Consider the following 25982-nt stretch of genomic DNA (forward strand, 5'->3'; position numbering starts at 1 on the left):
TTGCACCTTTTCTCAGGCACCCCTTGTGCTTGTGAAGCTGAAGGCAGCTAATTGCAATGCCCAGGACCAAAAGAGGCATCAATTTACTTTGATGAGTTTCCAGTTGTAACCTCATCTGCCCTACTGCACCTTTGCAAATGTTAGAAGACTGATATCATGTAACTTTAGACTTCAAATTCAACTGGATAAAATAGGCTTTTCACAGTCTTTATAAAGCTGAAATATTAAAATACAAAATTGCAGTGCTAAAATCTATACATCACTGATCCTTATGGGTCCTTTCCAATCAGCATATTCTATGATTCTATGAAAATGTCACATTAGTTACATGAACAAGAAAAGTGGCAAGTAAAATGTAAAAGTGAGAGCAAAACCATGCTGAAATAATGAAAATAAATGTAAGACCCTAAGTGAGAGTGTTGAAAATTGCAGATAACAACAGCAAATCAAGATGAGCGTTTGGACTCTCTTCTAAAATTTTGTAATGTACCTGTTGAACACTCAAATTTGGTTATTTTATTGTAACTGAAAAACAAACTGTTCCAGGCAACTTATTTCCTATTGTTAAAATAGATCAGGCTTCAAACTGAGAATCCTTTTTGTAATCAGATGCAGGAAGTCACTTGCATTATAACAGTTCCGTCCTATTGTCTTCGTTAATTAAATATTTATAGAGGATGTAAACCAGTACTTTCCTCAATGGTTGCTAAGTATAGAGCTGTCTTTCCTTTTAAGTGATTAACAATCTCAATGCCTTCCTTGGGTCAACCTCAGAAATGGTGCTGACGATTGACACCCCCCAGCCCACTGAGTCCCTGATTAAGGGAAAGGTTACAGAGGATCCACAAAACAGCCTCAAGCCAGAGCAGAGATGTCTGTCTGTATTACATCGATGTATCCTGGAGGAAGCTGGCATTCAGCAATTCAGCCTTCTAGGACAAAAAGCTTGTCTTGTGCTGCACACACCTAGTGCTATGGTGGTGGGAGGTAGGGCACATCTCACCTGTCTTAGATGGTCTAGAATTTAGGCATGTAAATCCAAGTTTGCTTTCTAGACTGAGTCTATACACGATGGTGACAGAGAAGCAGTCAAAACATGGATGACGAATCACACTTTCACCAGTTCTCTTACCAAACCTATCCTCTACAAAATCATCTCTGTGTAACAGAAATGTTTCCCTTCTGACCAAAGCTGCCTTCTTGCTCCTTTAACTGATGGGAGCCCAGAACCAGCCTGACAGCATCAGCCCACTGACACAGCAGGGAGCTCCACAGAGCTACTAACCTCAGCCTGACATTTTTTTCCAAACTGAACATCAGAAGTGACAGAGTTTGCTTGTATGGCAGAATTGGTTACTAGAAATGCCTAAGAAGCTGCATGAAATCATGGAGGAAAGTCCCTGCACAAAGCAAAGTTAATTCTACTACAACCTAGTTTTATTACATGTAAGAACTTTGTTACATACTGCTTGAATCTCTTTTTCTTTAATCAAAACTCAGGTAAAGCACAGGTTTTAACATGTCTGTGAAAATTGAACGGGAGCTTAAATGGCAATTTATAGCAACATTTCAGGAAGCATTCATAAATATTCTTAAATCAATCAATTTTCATTGGTACACAATCACACTGTCTGATTCCTTTCTTTGTCCCTCAAATAATTTCTTTGAATTTCAGCTGAGATTACTTCCAACAGAGGAAGGAAAGGTTTAACTGTCCTTCCTAATAAGGCAGCTGTTATTCAGCTTCATTTTGAACATAGAGAAAGTCAATATCTCTACCTTCAATGAGCATGTAATAACTACTGTGGTATTAGTAGTCTACAAAGATCTGCATACACACAGGTCATTAACATTTTGAATACATTTCTTTCACCAGCGAAGGCAGAACCAGCACACCATGGATGCTATTACAACTTTTTAGAAGTGGAAATTGCAAGCAAGATAAAGTGATGCTTTTATCAAAATATGGAAGTGGGTGAAGATTAATTACTAAATTATTAGTAACTGTCCAGTAACCCATTCTTAAGTATCGGTTCTGAATCCTTTTCCCCCCTCCTCCACTGAATGAGTACCAGGTTGCTTGCTCTCCAGAACTTTGCCATCTAGCGATTCAACTTGGAATCACAGTGTATTGTATTTATTTTCCTTCTCTTTGATTTCTTACTCAATTTCTGATTGCTGACAATACTTGACTATGCACTAGAGGTCTCTGAGGCAACAAAACATTTTCCAACAGACAAAATCACGTTGGAAATTACAGGCAATTGAGCTGTCTTGAAGGATTCAGAAACAATACATAACTGCCACTGGCAGAGCACATCACCTGAAAAGAAGCAGCTGACCATCTTGCATAGCAATGCTAATAGAGCTATTTCATCTCAACAACGGACTGAGAATAGCTTAGTTATTTGCATCATATCAATTTAAATTAAGTTTAAAACGCTAAGTGAGCACATCTTCTGGACACAACATCCATTCATCAGTCTGTGCCATTTTAAGGACAGCAAGCCCTGCTATTCCATCAGTTACTGGTCTTGCACTATTCAATGCTCATTGGTGCCACTAGCAATTTTATTCTCCATTTCTCTCTTGCTTATATGAAACTGCTATGTGTAGCAGAGAAAAGAACAAGTCAAGCGATATTGACACAGCATACATGGAGTAATACTGCTAGATTAAATATGACTTATTAGGACAATCACAGTAGTATGAAACCTGCCACACATTTCAATAAAATAAATACTATAAAAAATAGAGTTTCTGCAATAATGAGGTTGACCCAGTTGAAGTAGCATTCAAACTAATGGTAACACCCTCTACAGAGGCCAAGTCAGGTAGCTCTTCAGCCAAGAAAAAGCCACATTTGTAGCTTTTCAGATGATTTCCTGATGTGTAAACTCCCATCTTTCAGAATATTCTGTCAGGTGTGCTTGGATAGGTCAGGCCTGAGCAGGGTCTGACAAGCCAAGTCAAAGCACTTTTACTGGTGAAGGTCCCTGTGCCTGTCCCTGCAAATCACACTTCAGCTGGTGATCTGGTCCTTAATTAGTTAATTAATCTCACTTTCTTAGCAGTCATATCTGTTGCCACAACAGATGCCAGCTGATGTGAGTCTCATGTTTAGTGCAAGCAAACCACAAATATCTTACTCATGTTTATATTCCCAGGAAACACAAAACCCCATGCCAGCCTAGCCTCAGTGTTTGCCACCAACAAATGCCCCTGCAAAATACTAATATAATCTACTTGCTCTGCCTTTCCACAGGTGCATTTTCCCTGCAATTAGGCAGAGAAGATCTCAGATACCCTGAGAGAAGACCAGCACTGGAAGTTTAACTCCTTGTCTTCCCTCCTCTCTCTTTCAGAAACCTACCCATGCCCTTTCCTTTCAAGTCTTGATGTTTCCCCTAATTTCTATTAGTCTGACCATTTTCTAAGTAGGAGGACAGACCAAAAGAGCCTGGGGGGAAAAAGCCCCAACAAACCCAAATCCCTAGAGTTTTTATTGGCTTTATTACTTTTACATGAAAGACTTCAGGAGGGCATTGATGCCACCTGTGATTTTTTTATTTCTACTTTATCAGTCCTTCCATGTTATGATCCAGGCAGGGGGAATACGGCAAGCCCGTACAACTTCAAACTGTTAAGGAGCAACACAGACTTCTTTTTTTTTTTTTTTTTTTTTTAAAGCAAGTAACTCAAAGTAATCTAGTATTAAGCAGTTAGATTATTTGCACTTTCAACTATTAAGCAAGCTATTTCACTGGGTCTTTCACTGGGTGAGTTTGGGGCTTCAGTTTCTTTGTTCAGGAGTTATGGGGCAGCTTGACATTTCATCCTTAGAAGTGACTGACACTGCTGCTGTCATCCCTCACCCACAAAAGCTTTTGATAAGCAGAGTACCCAGAAGACCTAAAGAGCTTAAATCAAGAGCTGAAAAAACCTACTTGTCAGGGAGGCCCACCAGGAAGTTAATCCACCTAATTTGACAAAGAAAAGTTTACACAAAAGTATTTTTAGTATTTGAATAACATAGCTCTACTATTCCCAGATAATTTACAAGGAAAATCTGGTGTTCAGAATAAAAACCACACAGAAGCACAGACAAGCCTGTCAAGATGAGGGCTGTTAACCATGAATATAATTGACCAAGATTTGCATTGGGTCCTATTGACCAAACTGCCCGGTTGAAATTTTATTATTTTTTTTCCAGAGATGCTCTTGATGTTCTACCTAGGTCTCTGCAGTCTTCTTTGACCTTGACATCTTTGGGTACCGGCAGGCAATTTCTTTATCTCAGCTGCAGGGATGCTAATCTTCATTAGGGGTTGATCACCAGCTGAATATCTGCTCATGCCCTTGGGCTGAGTGCAGGGAAATGACCGAGAGAAGATAAGAGGATCTGGACTGATGGAAACAAATGAAAGTCTAAATATAAAACTTGTTACTGTGATCCACACAAGCTGGATTTTTTTCCTCTGCCTGCTTCTAGGTTCTGCCTTTCAGAGATTGCTGTTTGTGTGTTGGTTAGAGAAGCAGAACTTCAAGGGTTGGATATGGACATGTTCTGCATATGGCAGTGTCCTTACACATTCACTGCCCCGTGAAGAAATTGCAAGAACTAAGGAGCTATAAACAGGGGGGAGCTACAGCCCTGTCTGCTCCATTTACATTTACTGCAAAAAAATTACTGTAGTTTGAACTACAGCTGAGGGGATTTGGTTTTAATGTTTGTGTCTGCCATGTAGGTCAGCAGAGAGAAACACCATTTCCAGCTGCTCTGACTCCATACAGCCTCAACACAAAGAGCTTGTGAACCTTTCTTCAGCACCATCTTCTTACCCAGCTCCATCAGCCAACATCTCACAGCAACACCACTTGAGCCAGCTTTTTGGATGAAAGCTTTAGCTGGGATTTAAATACCGTGTTTTCCCCATAAACAGGTCCTATCCCACATTCTTTCAAGAAGTTTGGAGTCTCCCAGTGTTAAAGCAAATCACCTTGTAAAAGGTAAAATAAAGCTAATCAAGGCCATTGTGGAAATCAGTCTTATCAGTAATTTGCCAAATCAAGCAAGTCACCTGAGATTTATGTAAGGATCAGGTGGATATCACAGCACACAAACTGATCACACATGTACAAGTACAGTGCCTAGTAAAGGCAGCTGGCCACATAAACCACACCTGCCTACAGCAGCAAAATTTCAATATCCTTTGTTGTCTGGAAAGCATGGGATAAGATCCTCACACTAAATCCTTTGTGTACAGTAATGTCAGAACCTGCAAAGAGTGCACTTCCTCCATGTAACACAGTAGTGCTGAGTGTCTGTGTCTCTTGACCTTCAGACACAGGGAGCTCCCTATATTAAGTTCCATGTTGGCTACCTACCTACCTTTTGCCTGTCCAGACTTGTAGTGGATTTATTTTAACATGCCAGATGGATTCCTCATGGTGTTTTGATGAGTCAAAAGGAGCAGAGAGCTAATTTAGGATCATCTGAGATGCTGGCAGGACCACCTTTTTTACTTCCATGGCCGTGAAACAATAATAAACAAGACAAAAGATGCCTACACTTCTATGAAGACAGCCTGGACCCCTGCTCACACAGCTCAGAATTTTGTGCACCCTCATGTTGTCTCAGCTCTTAGTTTTGCAAGTGACATGCAGGGCTGTCAATATTTCTCCTCCAGAGTATTCATTACACACTGAACCCATCACATGGTTGGGATCCTGTTCAAGGCATCAAATCTCAGAGCTTGCCTCAGCCTCATAATTTATCAGACTCCTTTCTCATAATATTTTAAAGGCTATATTTAACTCAAATTTCCCTTTGAGGTGGGCGTGGGGGGGTGAAGACATGACACATGATGCACATGATGTATGTACATTATTTCAAATTGGTTATAAATACTGTATTTTTCAATGAGTCTTCTTAAAACCTTGCGTTTTCAGTGCAGCCCACCTCACGATGATTATAAAGAACTCTCAGACACAACAGTCAGTCTGAGAAGTGCTTTGCATTTGTAATGAATACTAAGGGAGGAAACACCATACATTCTGTAAAACGCTGAGCACATTGCAATAGCCACGTCCTCGATCACAAAGGACAAAGTGTAGCTGCAAGCACCAAGCTCATAAGTAATGTTCTTTAGAGAACTATTTTTGGAGTTAGTTTTTCTTGCTCCAAGGGACAAAACCATATTCTTAAACATCAAATTTTAAAAATTTTTCTTTTAGAGGTCCGGGTAGCCTTTTGATGGATAGATACTCATCTATATTAGACTAAAACCACCTTAGTCAGAGCACTGTCTTTTATTTCTTTGTTGTTTGAGTAGCTCCTGCTGGACACAGGAAGAGTTTTTCTCAGCACAGCAGCTCTGCTGCACAGAGGGGAGAATCTGGAGAGAGCATGTGCATTTTGCTGTGCATTCAGCCTTATTTTAGCACAGCCAAATAAACGAGAAAATGCCAGTTCTCTTTAAGCAATGCACATTACCGGTCTCCACTATGAGCAACTTCTCACTAATGTGAGTGTGAAGATCCACCTTCCCTCATTCCCAGCCGAGATGATCGGACTTGCACCTTCACTTGCTATATATAGATTTAAATTAGAAGTATTAACTGAGCCTATACAAACATTGACCAAAGGAACAACTAAAATTCAAGACCCTGGTGACCTCTGATGACAGAAGGGGTGGTATTGATGACATTAAATACGACTGGCTTATGTTTCCATTTGTAGAGGTCATTCATCTCCCTCTTCTCCCAAATGAGGGAGATACTCCTTTTTCCTAAAGGAACATCTGGTTACCCTCCACTGTAGTCTTTTGTTCCCAAGAACTTACTTTATTCTGTCCATATTTTCCTGTGTTTTATCTTTTCCTGTATTTCACTGGTTATTTGAAGTCTGTTTACAGGAAAGGCAGCTTTAAAACCATTTATTCTTCCCAATTAATGTTTCTTCCTAATTTGCCTTTTTTTTTTTTACAAAAATGTACCGCTTGTATGAAACAGGCAGGTTAGCAGCAGGTAGGAAATGTTTGCATTTAGTTTTTATTTGCTATCCGACTGCATCTGATCCCCTTTTCAGAGTTAAGCAATGTTAAGCCTAGGACTAGTAAGAAAACCAACAACATAAAAAACCCTCTCTTATTTTCTCTGCCCATTAGAGGTTGCTCTATTCCTCAGTCCCCCCTAGGCCAGCCATGCCCACTGCAGTTCAGTTTCCTGCAGGCTTTGCTGACCACACAGCACATCTCACCACCATGACACAGCAAGCAAAAAAATAAACCCGTCTATTTCCATCCTGCATCTTCTCATACTGTAAAAATATCACTGCAACGTTTTGAAGTTTAAAGCATGCTGACTGTTCTCTGCTAGCCTCGATCACATGTGTTATACCTATGATACAATTAAACGAACCATCATTTTAAGGAGATTCTCCTAAATACAAAGCTAAAATGCCCCTTTTATTTCAAAATCACTATAAAGTACGTAACATTTTCTGAAATTCCTTGTGCTCAAAACTAAAGATTCATTCTAGATGTATGCTAAGGTTTATGATTCACCCCATTATAGCTAGTATACAGCCTCTTAAAGGAAGAAGACAATGTTTCAGAGCTGAAATCTCCTTCCTTTATCCCTCCTGCTTTTGTAAGAGCCAACATTTACACTTAGCTAAAGGGCAAGAGCATCACTGCTCCTGTAGTTAAGTGCTCCCTGGGCCCATTTATCTCCAGCTAATAATCCAATTTGCCGGGATGTACTTGACTCCAGTAGGAGTGCAATTCACAGAACAACTGCGGAAGGTAGTTCTTAAGGGACTCATCATATTACATGGAGACAGGCATTTTAAATAGAGAACATATTCTGCCAGAGTGAGGTACACTCATGCTGCAGTGACATGGCAGTACTATGGCTTGCCTTATTTTACAACTCCCACTTAAAAAGCAAGCAACATATAAATTGTTTAATCATTCATGGATTCGTTTTGCAGAATACAGAGGCTGTAAGTAGTAATTTTGCTTTTGATTCTCATCCTATGCCAAGTATCAAGAAAAAAGTGAAAAAGACAAAAGTAATAAAGAAAAAAAAGAAGAAGAAGAAGAAGAAGAGCAAATTGCTATAAAAGCATCACTGTCTTTTTTCTATGTACTTTGATTCAATGGGTTACAGGTGTCTCACATCCATAAAACACAGAAGTATACCACAACAGTCACTTTCACATATTACTTCTCCTCATATTCTTTCTTGAAAGATTATGGAAAAGCTTGACTTATTAATGCATAACCCTCCCCACCACCACAAAAAAAAAAAAAATCTCTGTTCTAGTCATTGTACTTAGCACCTCATAATACAGCTCACATTGTGGCAACACTTCTGGGGCAAGGATTTACATAATTAAACATATCACAGCACAAAAAAAAAAGATTTGTGCTTTTAAGAAAAACCTCAAGAACCAAGTAAATTTCTTACAAAACACAGTAGGATTTTAGTGGATCTCTTTTTGGGATCTGAGCAGAGATATTTTTTATTTGCAGTAATGAGAGGAATGATGGATTTGTCTTTACAAACAAACTGTGGGGCTGCTGGTTGATAAAACTAGCACTGAGAAAAAAAAAAGAAACAATGGGAAGAATTCCACTGATTGATGAACATAAAAAAGATATTTGCTTTTACAAACAAACTGTAGGTTTGCTGAAAAATGAAACTGGATATTGAAATATAGAAGAAACGATGGGGGGAAACCATGAATTCCATAAGAATTAAAAATTAAAAGGGAGGGTTATACATTAGAGGGGAATCTTAGGTTAATCAGGCGTTCTGGGAAGTCTGTACCTCTCAAGCACCTCAGCCCATGGGGAAAGAGAGAGGGAAATTAGGATAAAAAGGAGGCTGTGTCCTCCAAAAATTTGAGAGATCCCAGGGGAAACGCCCCATGGCCTCTCCCTTTATTCGAATAAAGTACAAGGACTCCTCCACCTCCTTTTGGGACGTAAACCTCTGGTGCTTGTGGCTTAATTTTCCTGAACCTAGAGCAAAATCCACCACAAAGTTTACTTCAGCTTACACATGAGGCTGGGTGTTGTTCACCTCACCTTCTCTCTCCTCAGGCAAAGCCTGAACCTTTCACTGCAGCTCCTTCATGCACTCCAGCTGCCAAATTCACCTGGCTACAGCTCAAGCTCTTGCTTTTCAGTAGCAAAACCTTCTTCAGCTGCTACTTGTGTGGGGACCCAGCTGTAGCTCATCTTCACAGAATCATACAATCATTTAGGTTGGAAAATACCCTAGTACTGAGAACTTTAATTAAGCCTGACCATTATCCATATTCCAAAATACACTTCTGAGGTAGGGGAATCGAAGAAACCCTGCTTTGATTTAACACCACTGTCAGAGCTGTTGTGGCAGATCTGGAGAAAATGTCTTTTTAAGAATGCCAGGAGATGATGAACATTCCTGACACCCGCACAGTCCCTTGATCTCCCACCTGTACCTTCCAAACCTGACTTATTGATTTTTTCCTCCTTGAATCAAAAGGTTTTTTTTTCATTCTCTTGGAAAACTAATCTTGTCATGGTATCCTGGTACTTTAAATCCAGACCTGAATTTATGTGACTTTTCCTGAAGATGAGGAAGGGGATTTGCCCCTTTTCCCAAGAACCATGCCAACAAAGAACCAGCGCTCAGCAGCCCTGGGAGTGCTGGGGCATATCCATGGGTACAAGGACTCCTCCAGCACATCTGAGAACCTGGTCAAAACAACACTTGGGCTGAGTGCTAGAAGGAGCTGGAAGCAGCAGAGTTACATTTACATTATGTGTGGGAGCCAATACAAAGAAACTTAGAATGAAGCGTTGAGTCATAATGACACTAATGCAAAACCTCCTCCAAAAAACAAATCCTGCTCATTTTTGCTGGACTTTCCATGTCTTGACAAGAAATGAGAGAAACAGAGCAATTATTTGATTCTTGTGCAAACAAAAAAGCTTTCATCCACCTCACATCTTTGCTGACAAGATGACAATGCATGCCCTTTCTTAAAATTCAGTTTGGAAGTACCCAGCAGTGATGCCTGAAGATTTTTTGCTTTTCATGTATTTTTCATATACTTGTAGTTTTGTAGACTGTTAAATTAGTGTTATATAGCTTCTAGTACTTTTCCTGCCCTTTCTCTCACATTTTAGAACAATAAGCTAACCTTTTTGAACACGTTCCTGGAATTCTGTTTGGTCTTATTTTCAAGAAGAGGAATTCTTACAAGGACACTGTTTTGCACTAGAACTTAGAAGACACAACAAGAAAAAGGGCAAAGAAGTCCCTGGAAGAACTGCAAGGTGCAGACCCCAAGGATGGGTTGCTGGGGCAATTGGTCTCTTATTGGATATATCTGCTAGATATGCTAATTAATTAGTATACTAATTAATTACTATACAATTTGTAGTAAATCAATCGTACATGTGCGCAGAGCCACATTTTTTGCATCTGAAACCTTTCATTCAAGATCTGCTTTTTATATTAGCCTATTTTATTCTTAATATAGTTTGGAAAGCTGTTGTCCTTGATTCCAGGCAACAGCAGTCACCAGCCCATCTCAGACAGGTGCTGCTTCCAGCCCCCAAAAGCCACATGCCTGGGGATGCCTGCCCCTTTTCTCCAGCACTGCCTCTCCCCTCGCCATCAAACTGGGCCCTGCAGATCTCAGGGAAGCAGAACTCTCTCCTGAGTTTCTGGACATCACTTCTGAACCTAGACATAGACACTGAAGCTGCCACATGGTCGGCAAAGCGCTGACTCACTGGAGCATAGATTTACTGCTGCCCAATAACAGGGTAACATTTCTACCTAAGCGAGCCCTTTAACAGAAATGTCATTAGGGAGAAAGGTCACCTTTCTAATTTCCCCTATAAATCCAATAGTACCACAGACAAATCTATTTCTACATCTGAGGAATGGCATTATGACTTCACTTGAATGTCACAGCAACACACACTGTGTGATAGTACAAACAATGCAGGTGAAAGCAGAAGGATTTCCTTCCATCCCAGGCAGTGATTTTCTCTCTGTGGTACCAGTTAACATTTTTTTTTTGTGCCCATCTGCCATTTTATCTCATGGTTTTGTACTGCTCAGCCTTAGTCGTAGAACTGCGGTGGTTTTATTTTGGAGATTCATGTGGGAAGAAAAGCCTCAGCAAAGTTAAAATAGATACATTGATTTGTTAGGGTGGGGAGTAGTGCCTGCCTCTGAACGTTTTCCTACTAGCGGCTTGTTCTGTCATCTTGCCTGTCCTTTCTGCAGGATAGCAAGCCCCAGAGTAGAGGAAAATTGTTTCCAGTCAAGAGCATACTGTGCACAAAACACATGCTGCCAAAATTGTCTGTTACTGTCTGTTTGGTGACAGCCTTAAATTTAGGATGTCGTAGATTGTTTCCTTTGCTAGCTCATGCATGCATTAAAACTATCAGCTTCTTTGTTTCTCTTAGAGTTTATAGAAGACAAAATATAGGGAGGTCTGTGTGTGCAGGCTTATCTGCAGCCTTGGCAACCTCTCGCTGCCTTGCTCAGGTCCTATCATGGCAGTCACAGAACAGACTTAGAGTAAGTGACTGAATTTCTTTCCTCTAAGGGTGCTAACTTCCCTTCTCAACATATTTAAAGCTTATTTCTAGTTAGGAGACATTGCCATATCAGTGATGCTATTAATATCAAACCGTCGCTATTGTTAGTATTTCCCATTAGAGGAATGGAAGTAGCCAGCCCCAACAATGCAGCCAGAGCCAAACGCAATCAATTACACACATAGAAATGAAACTTTTATGCTCTGAGTCCTTGTCCTTGCTCCTTGGGGACTCTGTTCTGGTCTAAGAAGTCAATAAAACAAGACAGCTTGATCTGAATGCATTGTGGCCTGTGAACAGCCCACAGAGACAGCTCCCAGGTGAAAGGGACAGGGCTGCTGCTGCCCATTGCTGCAAGGAGCACTTTCCTTCTCCTCTCATCCCTGCTGAGTGTGGGAGATGCTGTGCAGCACAGGCATCTTAGAAAGTGATGCTGTGGGCTGATTTACTGGAGAGCAAAGCCTCATTAGTTTTCATCTTGTTATGTTAGCCTGACAGTCCTCAAACTCCAGCTTCATTGAACTGGCTGAACTTAATACTGACTTTCTGTTCCCTGTATTTTCTTTCTGTACTTCTTATATATAGAGATAGACTTGCATGCCATATTCATGTATGCAGTTCTTCCTCCCTCACACAGCTGCTGAGCATCCTTTTCAGAAGGATGATGATGATGATGATACATTAGATGCCAGCTTGATTGTTAAAAATAAGTTATTTAACAATTGTCCATAACGAGGTAATGGTCTCAAAACCTCTATTAAGGCAGATAAATGTAATTTACTTGTCTACAAGTATGGCAAACTGAAGCTCAAGGGTGACAATGTTCAAGGTATTTCTGGTCCAGCCTGCTCTGATGGGGCTTTATCTAGTACAGCTGTTGAAGGGGGGATGATATTATGATGTTTAAAGCACTTAATCACAAAAATATTCTATTCTATTCTATTCTATTCTATTCTATTCTATTCTATTCTATTCTATTCTATTCTATTCTATTCTATTCCTGGGATAGCTCATCAAGTTACAACCAGGCTTCAAACAGGATTATAGGCAGTGTGTGGGGAATGTTATCTTAGCTCGTCCTTGCTGTCAAACTGAGTCCAAAGCCTTCAGTGAGATGCTGTTCATCAACTGCAGGGGAAACCCTCCCCTAAGCATTTGAGAGCTAGGAGAGGAAACACATAAACCCCTCCTCCCAAACACACACTCTATCCCTTAGCGTTCAAAGCTCCTGCCTGTCTTTATTGTAATGTATATCAAGGCTTTTAACTAGTAACAATGCTGCAGGTTGTCACATAAATTAATTAGCCTTCTGGGAGACCCGCATAGGTGCTTTTGATGCTGTAGGAGCAAATTTACAATGGCTTATTGCTAATATAAGAGAAGTGATGATGTTTTCTGCTAACTTGGTTGCAATTAACGTGGTACTGTATTAATTTACTTCCTAGCTTAGGATGTCTGTAAACTTAGTAGTAAGGATATTTTAATAGAAGAATATTAGTAGGCCAGAGCATATTAGCATTTCATTAACAATAACACTAATATTTCTGTATCTATCATAAGGGATATGAAAGGATAAAACTAACTCCCAGAATTAAGGATACTTTGCAGCACCAACTGCCAGATATTAGCAGCTAGATTAGTTTGATGGATTAAGGCAATGAAAGAACATGTCATGATCTTAAGGATGGGTTGCCAAAAAAAAGATCCGGGGGAAATCAGTATTTTTGGCCATTGTTCCCGCATCAACCAGGTCTTGTGTCTGGAGCTACATGGCATAGATTTTCTTTCCCAGACAGAGCACTTAGCTGTTTTTCCCTAATACAGTTGGTTAAATTTCCTTTTTTGTCTTTTACTCTTTTTTTTCCTTTTCTTTTCCTTTTTTTTTATGCAAGCACACAATGTTTTCTGTAACTTCAATGAGGCTGTTAGCATCAGAAATAGAGAAAGCAATATTCCCTGGGAATTTAATTGTCATGTAGCTCTTAGAAATGGTGTTTTCAGAGAGGACATATGAATGGAAAATGGGAAGAAAATTCTGCAGCCAGAGAGGGGAGGCCAAGGTCACCAAATTCGGGGTGGATCATGCAGGCTGTGTCCCCTCTGAGGGTGGTGTGGGGCAAAGGGTCGGGCTGGGACCTCTCAGACCTCTTACCTACCTGCAAGGCAGTTTTTCCAGCTCCTCCCATCCAGCCATTTCACCCGCTGTGTCTATGACTTTGTGGTTCCTATTAGAGGAAGGTGGCTGCTGTTCACACTCACCAAGGTGAAATTTCTGGTGGCAGGCTTTTAGCTTGCCATCAGCCCAGATTTCTTTAATCAGCTTATTTGTCTTCAGTAAGAAAACCTGCTCTTCATGCTACAACTAATGGCATATCTAGGGGGAAGTTATGTACTATACTTTGCACAGAGCTGCTGCCCTGCCAGAGTTGCAGTCTCACCCTACCTGAGATGCACCATCTGGAGTTGTCATCTCCTCCTCTGCTGAGCTAGTTCACCTAAGTAACAGAAGAATAGCCCAGAACAGGTAGTAAACACAAACCAGTGTGACAGTAGGACAGTGTTGGAGCCAAGAAGCCTTGGAGCTGTAAGAGGAGGTACAAGTGGGGACAGCAGGACCTTTTCAGTGGCAGCTACTGCAGATCCACTCAGTCCCAACCATATAACGTGACTTTTGCATCACTTTCTCTGCAGTGCTTGGCTGAGGTCGGGTGATGTTATTCTCTTCTCCTGACAGGAAAGATAGAGCTTCCCCTGAGCTTAAGGAACCATCCTTTCTGTTTACTCAGAGGTAGAAATTTTTGAAGCCCCATGAACCTGGGTGTGGCTGGCCCTAGAGCTACTTAGTAAACACCTAGCTGTCAGCATGTGTCACTGGGTTCAAAGCTAGAGGAAAATCACCCCATCTATGTATGTAGGCACTCAGAGAGCTGTCAGAACTGATTCATCTTCATTTGTTGCCGGCCTAGATATTATGTTTTCAGGCCTTCTTGGAAGCCTGTCATGAATTAAAAAGAAAAAAATATGCAAAGAACCCACAGAGTTCAATTATCATGATTCCCTTCCCTCTTGCTTTGTGAGTGAAAGCCCAGAGATAGTCAAAAGCAAGGAAACCCTGCAGAGAAAATAATGTGCACCCCTCAAGTGTGTGTGGGGCACAACCCCAAGGCAGCTGTGCTCACTGGCAAGTCAAGTACTCAGAGAATGCTCTGGAAACTTTTGGTGGCCAGGTGACTGTGTCACCCATTTCTAGTTGCACTCCAGCAAACTGTCTCCAAATGAACCACTAGCCACATTTACAGCCCTTCATAGATGAGCATGAGAGATTATCCAAATTTGAACTGTGGGTGATTTTCAGGTCAGAAGCATTCTGGTACTTTTGTTCTATTTCTTGCTTTGCATTTAAAACACAGCTTGTTTGTGCTCTGGTTGGTACAGTATCAACTATCACAAGATGAAGCCTGTTCTCACCTCTCTATGACAGACTGTTCATTCACAGTGGAGAATTCCCGAAGTTTGGAGATTCACCTGCTGCTAGGTGTACTGAGTCTGGCTGGGTGCTGTGCTTTGGACTGGGGACTAAAGAAGTTGATAACTCATCAGTAGTGGCTACTGCTAACCTGCCTGCACAGTGCCAAGGTCTTTTCTCTTTCTCAAACAGCTGGGAGTGGGCAAGAAGGTGGGAGATGCACAGCTGGGACAGCTGATCCCACCTGGCCAAAGGTTATCCCACATCTTTGTGTCACAGTCAGCAGCAAGAGCTCAGGGAAGAGGAGGAAGGGAATAACTGTGGTGACAAGTAACCATCATGCATGCTGAAACCACGTTTTCCAGGAAGTGGCTAAATATCTACCTGCCGATGGGAAATAGTGAATTAATCCTGATTTTCCTTTGTTTTCACACGCAGCTTTTGTTTTCCCTAAAAACCTGACTTTAGCTCTATCCACAAGTTTGTGAGCTACAGATGACCCAGCACACTAGGTCAAGAAAAATCTGAGTTAAACTGGCTGGGACTACATGAATCAGACTCAGTGGATAACAAATCTTTTCTTCTTTTTAGGAAAATACTTTGGGTATGCCTTCAGACAAACACTAAAATTGAACATGTAACATAGACTGTAAACACTCTAGCAGAGAGTCACTCAGAGAGGGCTCTGGGTTGGAGATAAGAGAGATTGACCATTGAAAACATTTAACTCATCTGCACTGTACCATGTGGTCATTGGGTTTGGCTTTTATTTCCTTTAAATAATGAGTCTTTGAAGTGTCTTTAATTTGTCTTTATTCTTCAGTCAAACAATATCATCGATGAATTGAAGAACGAGGTTACTGGTTGAAATACAAGTGCAGCGTGAGACAAATATGGAAGATAACACTTTGAAAATAAATTAATACAGAATAACTGTCTTTGCATAGTTCAGAGGTGAAAAGTAGGAGGCAGCAGTGCGCACGTGCTGTGAACTGACACACACCACCACAAAAACTCAAGTTCCTAGGCAAACTCTTGCAGCTGCGAAGAAAACAAACCAAACCAAAAATACCCCAAAAACCTTAGAGAGCACTAACTATTAAAAACCAGGCAGAAAGGGAACTAATAAGCATTTTTTAATTTTTTTTTTTTTTTTTCCTTGACAGGCCATGCTGCAGAAAGAGTGTTTTCTCCACAGGCAGAGATGCTTTTAGATAATCTGCCTTGGCATCCCATAGCCTGTCATACCCGACTGTGATGCTCCTTTGTTGCTGCCCATCTGAAGGCCTATTACATTCTGTCCCTGCCGAAGCTGCTCTTCTGAAAATCCTCGTCGATTCTGCTGTGCTTTCCTGTCCAGAGACACACACACATAGAAAAGCAACATCATTCTGTATGTGATCATGAAATCACACAGGGATTGTGATCATGAAAATCAATCTGAAATTGGCTCATATCCCTTGTAATGCAATAAGTCATTTGCACCATCCCATGCGCTGGACAGTACTGGCTGACTTAATTGCTTTCCTGCAGATAGAAGGAATTCTCTAGTCAAACCTATAACACTTTAGACTCTCACTGTCCCTCCAGAACCCCAAGGGACTTCCCCAGAAGCTGTGACAGGTAAACTATTTGTGCAGTGTTATATGTAAAACATAAAATAGGGTTAATTAGTGTTGAGCCCTATAGCTCTTAACAGCTATAGTCCATGGGATCTGATCCATGAGACACTTACCTGTGCTGTGCTACAAGTTGATACCCATCTAGAGCAACAATAAAAACTGGTATAATTTAACTCAGTGGAGTAAATAAAAGCTGAGTGTACCCAGAGCAGCAATGGGTCAGAGAAGTGACTGGCTCATTTTTGCAGAGGGGACATTGGTTGTCTGCAGGATAGAATGTTTGCTTTGTTGCCATTTTCAGATCTCTCACCTCCTAAGCAATAGATTTTGCCCTTTGCACCTGTGTCTTAACTGTATGACAGTCCTTTATCCTCTGTCAAAACATACTGACCACTTTTGTTCAGCGTCCCTGGTCTCAAAAGCCCTTTGGATCAATGAACCTTTGTTGGAGCATAAAAGGAGCCTTTTTCTCCCTGAAAATAGCACTGAAGGCCAAAGTGGCAGCTAAGAAGGACAAAAGTTTGCACTCTGCCGCCTCGCAAGAAACCCTTCATCTTGGATTCATCTTTCATTTCTACAAGGAAGGGAAAACAAGCGATTTGCGATGGAGAGGGATCAGTGTGTTGCTATCAAATGAGCCATATGAATCGGCAGAGTCCCAGACTGAGGGAGGCTTTCCATCTACCAGACCCTACTCCCATGTGGGTAGAATCTATTTCCCTGCTGCATCTGTTTGTCCCGTGATCAGCTTACAGGTTATGCTGCAATGTGGCATCAAGTTACAGTGCCCCTTTTCTTCCCCACCCCACCACTAGATGAGAATACTAGATTAGCTACCTGCTGTGATTGAAAACCATCAACATGATCTGCTCTGTGAGGGTCAGATCCTGCACTGTGCTGAGAACCCTAGCTCAAGTCCAAAAAAGCATTTAAATTCTGTGCTAGGCTCAGGGTGTTCAGGACATTGCAGGAGATGCACACACGTCCACGTGAAAGCCCAGCAAAGCAGAAAGGGGAGAAAGATCCACAGGACACCAGGACTGACCAGCCATTTTTCAGAATGAGTCCTCAAGTGGTCAAGTATAGACTATAGATCCCACAGCTCTTGCCAGAAAGCTCACTGTATTGAAGGAGGCACTCAGAACTGCAGTGCCTCAGAAAGCAGGCTCCTCTCACTGCTGCTTAATTTCTTTTCCAGAATACTTACACAGGCAGCAAACTACTGCCAGGATCTCCATGAGAGGATGTTTTTAGAGCAACTCCTATTACCTAATTGAATATCAGGTTCACTGTGTCTGCCTCTATTTTAATTAAAAAAAAAAGGAAAGCAATCTACTGTTCTTTTCTCTTTCCTCCTAGAATTTTTTGCTGTGTTGATGAGTACTTCTACAGAAAGTCAAAAAGTAATTAAACAGGGAAAAAAATGAGAAGTGCAAAGAAGAAATAAAAGGATGGACTGAAGGATAGCCTGGATACACTAATAAAAGTTGATTACATATATAGCTTAGATCATATAGTGTTATTTACCATCGTAAGTCCCACATTTAGTATATGACGGTCTTACAGATAACGTGCACAAGATTTGTTTGTAGGTGGGTGGAAATGGCCTTAACTGAGACTAAGAAAAGAGGTGAAGGCAAGTCTACTCACCCACAATATCTCATACTATTTCAAGTTCTGTTTGGCCCGTCTGGAGTTACTCTTACCTAAAGCCAGATCTGCCAAATTTTTGTGCAAACTTTACACCAGTGCTTGTGTTTGCTAAGCCACAGGATAGCAAGCAGCTATGGATCCACGAGCCTTGTTAGGGCCTGCAAGGAAGGGAGCATCAGTCTGATGGCACTGGGGATGTGAGACACTGGCAATGGAAAGTTAAATGGCTTAGCTCAAGGGTGGCATTATCCTAATCACTGTAGATCCCTACATGGATACTCTTATGCCGTTTGACATTGGTCTCTCAATTTAAGTTAAGGCGATTAAGAATCAGCCTGAATGCCCTGAATTATGAGTAACACTGGGTGGCAGTGAGGGGGTTTGGTCTGCCCAAAAGGGATAGGGAAGCTCTGAAGACAGATCCTGACTGGCAACATGCTGTAACACCAGCTTTCTTTAAGGCAGTGGCTACAACATGGTATTGCACAGGAACTGCAATAGATAGGGGTTGGCTATGAAGCAGTACAGGCTGGACAGACAGCTAGAAGAGAAGGGAGGTGATCACATCTTCATCCATGCCAACAAAAACTGCTCCCACCCACAATTAAGAGACCAGATGAAAATTAATTTTTCCATGTGGGACTTTGTTTTAGTTACATAAAACAAATAAGTCTGTCTGGGTCATAGTGATTTCATGTCTGGTTTATATTAAAGAATGTAACTGGATTTGAAATCAATTTTAAACCTAATTATATTCCATAAATATAAATCTATTTGTGCAGTGTATTAAGTTAATGTAACCTGATTTCATAAAAACAATGCATAGGAGTTTGCATTTATTCAGCTAACATTCAAATAACCAGCTCAGGGTTTAAGACAAAGTGAAGTTTGTTTTTATTTTTGCTGAGCCTCACCTAGACATCAGAAAATTCAAGCAAAGAAAAGTCAAGCAGTCAGCACTCTTTTTGCTAACCTGCCTTTGACATTTCTGTGTAAGAGATACTCTTGGATGGCAGAAACTCATGTCTATAATATGCCTGTGGGGCAGGAGAGTAACTGTGGGAGGATTTCCTTTTCTTCCTGTTCCTGCTTTACAGCCTCCCTAGCCAAAACAAATGGAATTTCAGAACAAACAAACAGCTTTGCCAAGACAGAGAATTCTTCACAGATAAGTGGTGCTCCCCAAGAAAAAAGAAGCCTAGGAAATCAAATAATTTTTGGTTTGATTAAAAATGTAAAGAGACTTCATGCCTTCTCTTTGCTCAGTGAAGGGGTCACTACATGGGGGTTCACAGACATCCTTAACAGCCTTGTCCTCGTTAGTCTTTCTGTCTGATGTGAGAGAGCAAACCTGATGACAAATGTACATTTTTCCTGCTTCCCTTCTCTAGCCTCCACAGAGAAATCCTCCCTATTACAAGGAAACTTGGGAAATTTTCTTCCATTCGTTTTCCAGTAAATTTCCTTAAAACCTAAGGCAGATGATATCACCAGCTTCCCAGGAAAGACTGCTCTGGGCAGCTGAGCTCTGGACTTTACCTGTGGAACCAGGAGGGATCTCCTTTGTAGCAGCCATCATCCTTGGTGACTGCCAAACTGCCCAAAGCCATTAAGGTTCTCTGCACTGCTGCCATGTCCTTCCCTGGAAAGCCAGACAGGGGAATTAATACAGGAAATCCTTGCACAACAAATAGCTTGGCACGCTGAAAAAGAGTGTGTTTTTTTTTATCCAGTGTATTAACTAACTCCCTCAGGTCCCTGAAGATGTGCATTAATAGAATTTTAAATGCTATCTTCCCATTGCTGAAATGAAAGTACTGACATGCAAGAGCTTATTAAAAGTCAACAAAGGGATAGAGTTAAAGCAAAACTTAATTTTTCAGACATTTTTAGGTTTCCAGGTCTTTGATTATTTTAATGCCTTCCTTCTTACCATTTTAAGTCTATCAATCCCTTTGACAAAATTTTCTCCTAAGGCGAGATTACTTTGGTATACAAATAGTGGTAATGTACTCAGCAAAATGTGGCTGAAGGAGAATATTGTGTTAAATAACAGTGCTGTGCCTCAGTTTATTCAGAGCAAGTTTGATCCCTGTGCTAACAGAGCTCATAGCAGTTCTGGGAGCTCCTGTGCAGATAAATTCTATTAGTCCTTCCCAAATTAACCATTGAAACACCTTCCTAAACCTTCCTACTTACTATTATGCTATTCAGTTTCATACCTTAAATTTCTCCCATTTGGTCCATTATTTTTCCACATTCTCCCTGTGCTATTTTACTTCATTCCTTACTTCAAGAAGTCTGGGCTTGTCTCATCTTTAGCCAGATAAAAGTTGCATAACTCATTACCCAGTCCAGATATGCTACCTTTTGCAACACTTTCTAGCAAAAATGAATTGTAGCAGGTATTTCCAATTGTGTGAGGTGGTAAGTTACTGGAAATCTGCCTTTTCTTCTCCCTTATGAAATCCTTCCATAAGCATTTCCATTACTCCCCTCCACTCTTCCATTCCAGTTCTTCCTCCCTCTTTCCTAAAGTAATGTATCTAGTTAACAGATCTGATTCTGATTCTTCACATGTGAAAACAAGCAGTTCAGAAATAAAAGGGGACACCAGAGACAGGATGATAACAGAATTCAGAAATACCTCCAGTGGACCAATATTAATGAACATCACCGTAGAGGAGCTGGAGGGTGGCAGGGAGGGAGCAGTGCACGCTCTGTGTTTCTGCAGTGCATCACCCTGACTGCAGGCAGGTGCAGTCCAGGGCTCTATCAGCTTCCAACTGACTACTGAAGTTTGTAAAAATTCTATCTGCAGGGGAGCATTTGCTCAGAAAATAAATGGTCAGCCCTCCAGAACGGATGTATTTTACTGCATTTAAGGCAAAGAGCATCAGACGGGGTCCTTGCTCGGGAGGGCGGCTGCAGAGCCGACATCCCACGGGAGCACATCCACAGGCACACCCGGGGGAGCATGAGGCAGGAGCCCTCAGAGCTGCCCTGAGCAGCAGATGTACCATATGCTGTAACAGATGCCACATACAGCATCCTTGGGATGCCTCCCATATAACAGGAGCGCTTAACAGTGACTGCCCGGGATGAAAAGAGATGTGGAGAAGGATTTAAAAGTGAATCAGCTGAATAATGACGGCAAGAGAAGGAAAAAAGCAAGAGGAACAAAAGACAGGCAGTGAAATACGATGATCAGCCTGGCAGAGCCATCTGGCAGCCCCCCCACGCTCTGCGCTCAGCTCTGCTTTATTTGTCAGTGAGGAGTGGGAGATGCTGCAGGGGGAAAATGGAGTGAGTGGGAGCTGAGTGACACGGGACAAAACAAAGCCACGGCTCTGCTCTGCAGACACTCCTTGCTGCATATCAGGAGTGCCGTGGGTGAGGGAAGACCTGAATCCAAGTGGTCTTGTGTCACTTGCCCTCTTCCAGAGAAGGATACAAAGGGCTCGCTGGTCAGCATTAATAAAAAAAGAAAATACAGGGAAAATTTTAAATTTCCAGTGCAGTCACCTGACAGAAGGGATCATCCACCTTCCCTGAAGCGGGTTTGACTCTGGTATTGCAGCAAATTGTAGTTAGTGCCTTCCCTCAGCTCCAGCACTTGTGTATTGCCAGCCATATGGGCTGCCCACCTGGCCCAGAGCTTCAGCCTCTCTGCAGGGACCCACACTGATGACACTCCTGCATCTCAGTGTCCTCTGCAGTGTGCTTTGAATAGTACAGCCTTATAGAGGAACTCGGCACTGTTCTTAAAACAAGGAGGAAGGGAGTCTCTGTTCACTTCTTGTGCTAAGCCTTTATCTTTACGGGAAACCTATGGAAGGTCGTCCTCTCTAGGTCCAGAAAGGAGAAGGTTCAAACAAGACGATGAAGAACTACTCTGCAGAGTACTTCTGAAATGCTTTTTTGCAAATGTTGAACAAATACCCAGTGGTGCAGCTGCCTCTTGCCTGCCTGGAAATATATCAAGGAGGGATCTGTAAACATGTCTTGGGTGTGGATCAGGGAAAGCTGTACAGCACAGTACATATATGTAAGAAGGGGCCAAAAGAGAGGTGATACTTCCCCTGGATCAAGAAGTCACAGAGATGAAGAAAAATGCAACAGATGGGCTGAGTGAGTTTGAAACAGCAAACAGCAGATCGTATCCTAAAACGTTTTCATTAATAATCGCTAAGAATTTCAAAGCAAAAGCTCACTGAGAGTAATTAATGCCACAGGAAAGCTGTTTCTCAGTCACACGCTTTTCCTTGCCTGTAAACATACACTGACATCTCTCTTTCTAAAGAGATTATGGTGTGAAGTGTAGGAGTGCAGCAATTATGAAACAATGAAAGAGAGACTGTCGTTTCTGCCCACCTAATGCATCCCTGTTCAGACAAGTCAGCCCTGAAGCAGCACAGAGGTCAGAGTTCAGAGTTATGGTGAGACACAAAGAGCTCCCACTGCTGTGGAGACATACTGTTTCATCCCAACACTGAAATGAGCAGCAGGAAGGATAAAAAGGGAGTGGGAATGTGAGGAGTCACAGATTAGCCTCGGGAAGTCTTAAAATAACAGTGAAGTACGTCTTCCTCCTAGGCTGCAAGTTGTGTTTTGACTTCCTGTCCTCCAGAAGTTACTATCTTTTCACCTTATATCTGTTGAGAAAAGTGATGCCTGAAAGGAAATTAGGAGACAGTCTCTAGCATTAAGAGCATTTTGTCTTCAAAGCAAGTCCTTTTCCTCATAAGGATCAATGTACCATATTTTCATATGCATGGTGGGAAGCCATCATGAGTTGCAAAAGACTGCAAAGAACAACACCTAAAATGAGCAATTATCATCCCTCACAAAATAGATGGAGCTTTTCTCTCAACAGCCTGCTAGGCTGAGGGGTGGGAAGGTGCTACTTCAGGGAAGTTAAAATCCCTCCATTTAAGTCATGTAAAGATAGATTGCATAAAACACTTAAGACTGAACTGGAAGAAACCATCCTGCCCTTGTGCCAAAGGTACGGATTTGTCAAGCAAATCTGGCACTCTGAGACATTTACAGATCCCAGTAACTCCAGCTGCCAGTATGTCCTTCCCCTCTAACCCATTCATTATGAGCTCACTAGTCCTTCATTTCTCCAGCTGTCCTTCAGAGGAGTGATTTCTTCCACATATACCTCGACTGCCTGTGAAAACACACCCCACTCCTTTCTCAGTGTGTACTCCTACACAAACTATGCTGGCCAGCTTTCTCAGTGGACTGTTTTCCTCTTTCCACTGTTTGATTCTAATGGAAGATTTTTGACCCTTTCATATGTGCCTTTCACTACCCTGCAGCTGTCTTTCCTCTGAACCCTCAGCCAAAGCATTGCATCACCTTATACAGGGAGGTGCAGGATACACAGCGTGTTTGGTTAGAGCACCAGGATGGGATGTACCACCACAGAAGTGGGCAAAACCAGCCCCATGAATGCACAAATGACTCAGCTCTTCAGCAGCTAGAACAAGAGGTTTCCATTTTGAGCATGGGATGGAGACAGACTTCACCTATCTCACCGAAAAAGCCCAGGAGCACCCTGAGTTTTTTTGCTGTTGCCATAGTGACCTCTCCTAAAAGACTGTCTCCTTAGAGAGAGAAGCTCAGCTAACATGGCATTAAGCAGTGAGTCTTGTTTCTCACTAGTCATAAATGAATCCTCATAAGCTTCACAGAGGCCTAAATGCTCCCGGGAATGTCTTTCTTAGCACTAATTTAAGCTTTGCTTATAATTTGGAGATTGCAATAAAATTTTGTAATCATAAAATCACGGTTTCCCATGTTCTTACTAGGAGCTATTTACTTTTAAATAATTAGCAGAGAGAAGAGTTGTTTTATTAGATCTGTGCATTTCTATCAGAATGATGGGGTTTTGGATAACACATGAGCTTGGAAAGGTTCTGTTATGCCCTTGGGGTAATATAAATCCCTCAGAGGAAACAAGGAAGCACTGGAAGAACATGGTAATGAGGTAAGGCAAACAGAAACAAAAGATAATTACATTAGAGAATATGCCTAGACAAAATGCACATCAAAGCAAAGTAAAATGAAGGCTGTAAACTGACTTCCAGTGTATTATTTTTACCTTCCCATAAATCCACTGTCTGGAAAATATCTGTTGTTCTTACTCCGTAGATTTCAGCAGCTTTTAAGAACTGAGAAATTTGTTCCATCTGCTTGAAAGCCATTTTTGATTCAGAGATCTTTGCAATAGGCTCATTTCCCTTTGGATGCAAACTGTTTATTAACTTGCATAACAGCTGAGAGATAAAGACAGAAACAAAATTAGAAAGCAGGCACCAAACTAGAAGGCAATTTCTGCGCATGAAATGATGCTGCATAATGCTTTTGACCTGGCCAGTTTCTGTCAGGGACGTAATTTCTTCAATTAAAAACAAAAAAGTGAATTGATAATAATCGAAGTATATTAGAAAAGCATTAAAGCTTTCATTAACTGAGGCAAAAGCCTAACTATGCAAATCCTAATCTGCTAGAAACAACAAAGCCATCACTGGTAGGGGTTATGTAACAACTGACAGAGAAGAAACCTCATGCCCAAGCCAAAAAATAAGCAATGTCAATTGAAATGTTGTTAAAGTCACTTTGGCAGAGATTCAATGATTAGCATAGTCTTACAGCCACTGCAAACAGCAGCATCTGCTTGCTGTTCAATAAACCAATGGAATTCAATGTTTTAGCTATAGAATTATTCCCAAGAAAACAGTTATGACACAATCCTCTCCTTCAAATTTGCTATATCTCTTCACCTTTCCTTGTCAAAACTGATTATTTCTTTAAGATAAAAGTATACTTATCATTTTAAAAAAGATCTCATTTAACTGCATGGGAAAAAAATGCTGAAGGAATGAGTCATGCTTATATATAAAACATGCATGACTCATAAGAATCATAAATATTGTACTGATCTCAGTGCACTAGTAGAATAGTTTATCTTCTGAGATTAAGACTCTTGGTCAAAAGGAAATAACTCTGATACTAAGACATATATTTCTGCACTGACCATGAGCTCTCTGACCAATTTATCTAAATGAAGACAGAACACAGGGACACTGTGCATAATAAAACCACGGAAGTGTGCAATTGGACAAAACACTTACCGTTCCATCCATCAACCAGGTCTGAAAATGTTGCCTTCCAGGAGGAGGGTGCTCTATCTGTTCTCCACACTGCACAATAATCCAGTTCACCAGCCTAGACTCTAATTCTGGGTCGTATTTCTGTTCAATCTTTTCCTGTACTTCTCGGCTTAAGCCATAGCTTGGTCCTCTGTTAGCCATCTCTGGAAACAAGGGAGAACTTAGTGGGCAGAGTCCCAGACTGGACCTCTGAAGTATGCACAGAAAAATTAAAGGATAAAAGAGTGAGCAGCCTGCCCTAAATGTTAAATGGTTGAACAGATGTTCATCAACACTGAAAGTAACTGTATGGCACCAGGTTATAGCTCCACAGAACTGGGAAAGGATCAGTGAGGGAATATCCTTTTCCAAAAGCACAAATCAGCTACAACATCTTTTTTTAAAAGGAAGGAAAAAACAGCAGTCCCCCATGCCCAACCACAAAAACAGAAGAAAA

General features: G+C 41.3%; 1 protein-coding gene across 1 annotated transcript; it reads right to left on the reverse strand.

Annotated features, from left to right (window-relative positions):
- Positions 1 to 16222: 16222 nt before the first annotated feature.
- TAGLN3 (transgelin 3) lies at positions 16223 to 25687 on the reverse strand. Its single transcript, XM_062511964.1, has 4 exons — positions 25508 to 25687; positions 24475 to 24649; positions 19902 to 20004; positions 16223 to 16439 (listed from the first exon to the last, which is right to left on the reverse strand). The coding sequence occupies exons 1-4, from the start codon at positions 25685 to 25687 to the stop codon at positions 16298 to 16300; spliced, it is 600 nt and encodes a 199-aa protein (XP_062367948.1). The 3' UTR covers positions 16223 to 16297.
- Between the last annotated feature and the right edge of the window lie 295 nt (positions 25688 to 25982).

Source organism: Cinclus cinclus, chromosome 2, assembly GCF_963662255.1.
Source record: "Cinclus cinclus chromosome 2, bCinCin1.1, whole genome shotgun sequence".
NCBI classification, from domain to species: Eukaryota; Metazoa; Chordata; class Aves; order Passeriformes; family Cinclidae; genus Cinclus; species Cinclus cinclus.